General features: G+C 33.9%; 1 protein-coding gene across 1 annotated transcript in view; it reads right to left on the bottom strand.

The window, feature by feature from the left end:
- LOC111382662 (phosphoinositide phosphatase SAC4-like) overlaps window positions 1–4,159 on the bottom strand; it is a 13,001-nt gene that overhangs the window by 1,120 nt on the left and 7,722 nt on the right. The window contains exons 8-11 of the mRNA XM_023006693.1: window positions 3,446–3,570; window positions 2,921–3,109; window positions 1,586–1,744; window positions 5–90 (exon numbers count right to left, since the gene is read on the bottom strand). Of these exons, the coding sequence (XP_022862461.1) occupies window positions 5–90; window positions 1,586–1,744; window positions 2,921–3,109; window positions 3,446–3,570 (559 nt within the window). The remainder of the gene's footprint in view (window positions 1–4; window positions 91–1,585; window positions 1,745–2,920; window positions 3,110–3,445; window positions 3,571–4,159) is intronic.

The raw sequence follows: 4,159 nt of genomic DNA, 5'->3' as shown, positions 1-4,159 counted from the left end.
TCACTGGTAGATGGGGTTGTATCGCCTGTGATTTCATTGGCGAAATTTTCTGATGACAGCATCGCAATTGGAGAGACTGTGAGCATTGACCTAACCAATGAAGAAAAGTAGAAAACTTTAGCTTCCTCAATACTAAACTAATCCATCCTCACTCTCCAACTCCTCCAAACCCCCGTCCCCCACCCAACCCAGCCCGGGCAACACAAAAAAGTTCCAAAACGAATATTTAGGACCTTCCTTAACCCAAAATTTAGCTAACATCAAAGGAACGGCTAGTTAGAATTCCAACAAAATTCGTAATAGTAGGTTATCTAATGAAATGATAAAAATATCATTTAAATTGAAGGCCAGAAAGGCCATATAAAAAATAAAGCAAGACACTAGTCAATGTTGAGGTATGCAGTATTAATAACAATAGAAGTTTTTCTCTTATTTAACAACAGCAGTGTGTTTAAATCCAACAATAAAACATTACATAAAGATATCTCAAGGCAGAGCCTTATACATCCATGGCATGTTTGATAAATTGGATTAGATTGTACTCAGCATTATTAGATAAGAAAACGAAATTAAAATATTTTCAATTATACTGTCTATTATTATTCAATACTGACTGGTATAATAGACACAAGGGAGAATTTTATTTTTAATTCCATCTGAAGGTAATGATCCAGTTGCGTTTAAGTCATAGTCGGGTTCACCTAACTTATTACCATTATATCCTAGTTAAGCATGAGATTACATGAGATTTCCAATTGGATGTTGCCACAGATGATAATTTTTTTATGGATGAACAATAAATGAAATAAAGATGCACACAAGTATAACTAAATCCGAACATATGGAACACATTTAGTTATATTATTAGCTTAAATATTGAAGTAGTTAAAAAAGGCTAGATATACTTCATCGGTCAGGGTTAACAATTCACAGAAACAATAATGCAAACGTTTGGTGCATTAGATGAGGACCTTAGTCTTTTTGAAAAGTTCAAGTAATGTGAAATGAGGAAACTCATGCTTTCTATCCAAGTTAAGCTATTACACATCAATGGATTCAAAAGTAACACACAATTACACATCAATGGATCCAAAAGTAACAAGTGTAAGAGGAAGAAATTATTAACGGAGGATGAGTGACGGAGGTGGCCAATACTAGGAACTGGCAAATATATGAAACGGATCTTGAACCATATTCAGTAAAGATCTTTTAATTGCACCAGTGAGAAGTGGTGGTAGAGTAACTATAGGGGATACAAACTAGAATGAGATATAGAAATAAAGACCTCAGCAAAAAAATATGGCTAAAAAAGATTAGCAATGAGACAAGATTAACATTCTCAATTTCCTTGACAAGTTTACTTTCCATGAAGAAGAGGACCCATATAACTGACCCTAGATAAGCACGAGATAAGTCTTTTTGAGTCAATTGAAATTTAGGGCTAATTCAATTACAACAAACAAGGATATCCTTTAAGCACTATGGTTTGAAATCAGTTCAGTACTTGCACTTAATAAAAATTAAAAATTAAAATTAAAATTAAAATTAAAATAAAAAATCAAATGAACATGAGTATAAGTACTACCTTTCTAGCAACTCATCCTCACATGAATTTCCAGAAGAAGAAAGCCAATCTAAGTCAACAAAGTTGGAGCTGTCAATCGAGTCCCCATTCTCATGTTCGAGGCATCTGACTCTGTGCATTTCAGCAAAAAGAACCCTAGCAGGTATTGAAGGACCATATCTACAAAAAAAGATAAAAATAAAAAATTGCCAAGGCAGATTAGCCGGAGGTATTTATTTTTCTTAAATAGACTCCTTTGGCAAACAAATTCAATATATTAAACAGAATAATTGCATATCCAAATATATATAAAATTTATGAACCAGTCATGGAAAATAACATCAATCTAATATTTCAGATTAAGATACTCTGTTGACGCAGCCAGTATCAAGTTCTCATCCAATAAAGTAAGAAGAATATTTGCTTAAAGTGATCATCATTCGTTGGATGAACTGCTTATTCAAAGGCAAAAACTTCACCTCTTGCTTCCACTTCACAAAATCCATATATTGTAAATTAAAGTGCAAGGAAAATGAAGTTATAACTTACAAATATACAAACAGTGGAATAGGCTCAAAACCTTCAAATTATTTGATAGAGACAATGTTTGAGAATCATGATCGCATGATACTCATCATCTCACATTTATTAATAAAAGATGCTCATCTTCCGTGAAAACGAAGAAAGAGCCAGCCATGTCTGTTTGAGAAATCAGATAGTGGAATTGAGTTCATGATCCAAAATTGAGATTATATAAAACTGATCTGGTCAAGATAAATGCAATAGCCATAATATACATTGCCTTTATGAATGAATTTCCTTTTACCAAATTACATTAAATGATGGCCAGTGTAAGAGTTAAATATCACTCTCAAACATAAAGCAAAAGTAACAAGTATATCTTCAACTTCTAACTTCTAACCAACATAAAGTATCAGGTCTATAATCCTTGGTCAAAGTCAACAAACTTGACATGTTTGATTATGATTTTGATTCGACACACAGCCTAGAAAACATCAAATAGAAAAATTGTGTATCCCAATGGACGGAGCTGTAAACAGAACCCCCATAATCACCTTGCGGTGTGGTGGAGAAGGCAGGTGGAGGTAAACATGGAAGAAAATTTGGTGGAGGAAAGGTACATGTATAATCCATCTATCTACCATTTAATGCCACAGGACCAAAAGGAAACAGGTGTATTTTAGTGGAAAATAATAACTATCATTTCAGTATAATCCCTCCAAACAAAGAAAAGAGATATAAGTATTAACGCATTGCAAAAATATAAAGTGGCAGTTCAGCCTTGTAAAAAGGTAAAATAGGTTGTATGGTCACAGAAGATGGGAAGGAAAGCACCTTGAATCTGTTAAATCACTTTCGCAAGTTGCTATTTCTGGCGATGACTCAGAAAGCATTTTGCTTCCTTCTTTTGACTTGCTAGTTAAGTCAGAACTCGGAAAACCCTTATTGATGTATGAGGTGGACCTGGGCGAGCGACTTTCACGAAGAATGTTCCCATCTGACAATGACCTTTTATATAATGACCTAAACATGCGAAACAAGAGAGTAAAATTTAGCAGAACTTACAGAAGTGCAAGACCGCATAATATCATAGAGAAGTTAACAAATACTCTTAAGTTTCCCCTCAATAACGATGCAGGAAGTACATCTTGAATGACTAATAAGTAATCATCCCATTTCAGCCTGATGTGAATATATCTAAGGAACCTATGTGAATTTTTAATCCATAGAACAAACTAAAAGTTGAGAGAACAGAAGGAAGATCAAAGTCCTTGGAACAAGCACCCACGAACAATTAGGTGAATTTCCCAGATGATAAAAAAGAAGCATTAAAAAACATGTAACTCAATACCACCTTACCTTCCGTTTTCATCAATATTTGACTGTCCATTCCTTCCAACATTGGAATGCTGGTCAGAATCCAGCTCCCATACATCAGCTTTACCTGGTTGAGGTTGAAAATGCCCCAAAAACCTGCTCACATATTATCAAATGAACTGTTAGTTCAAGTGAATACATCATTCCATCATCAGAAAAAAATAACTAGAGGTAGTCCAAAAAAATTAACAAACATCTTCAAAAAGGAAGAGATATTAACAATCTCTCAAAGCTAGTGAAGCATGTCAAGAATGGGATAAAGTATGTGCCGCGCACAGAAAATGGGATGGAGATAACGATAGGAAGAGATATTAACAATCTCTCAAAGCTAGTGAAGCATGTCAAGAACGGGATAAAGTATGTGCCGCGCATAGAAAATGGGATGGAGATAACAATAGGACTTAGATAGGATTTTAAAAGTTGAGTTTCATTCAAATTATGTTTGTCTAGATTAGTTTTAATAATTCGATAAAGTTTTAGTTTATTAGATATTCTTTTGATTTTAACTTCCTTGCTCTGTATAAAGGGAGCTTATTCACTATAATAGATTCTCCTTGAGTATATGAAATAAATTGATTTTCACTTTCCCTAAATTATTCTCTTCTTTGGATCGCCTTCTCTTTCTCATTATTTTTCTTCTTCAATTGTTCGCTGTCAAATTGTTAGGTTTCTGCACCAAAATGTCCAATGTTATCC

Source organism: Olea europaea, unplaced genomic scaffold (genome assembly GCF_002742605.1).
Source record: "Olea europaea var. sylvestris unplaced genomic scaffold, O_europaea_v1 scaffold2546, whole genome shotgun sequence".
In the NCBI taxonomy this organism is placed as follows: domain Eukaryota; kingdom Viridiplantae; phylum Streptophyta; class Magnoliopsida; order Lamiales; family Oleaceae; genus Olea; species Olea europaea.
The sequence above is the reverse complement of the archived record's forward strand: the minus strand, read 5'-3'. Positions and strand labels throughout refer to the sequence as shown.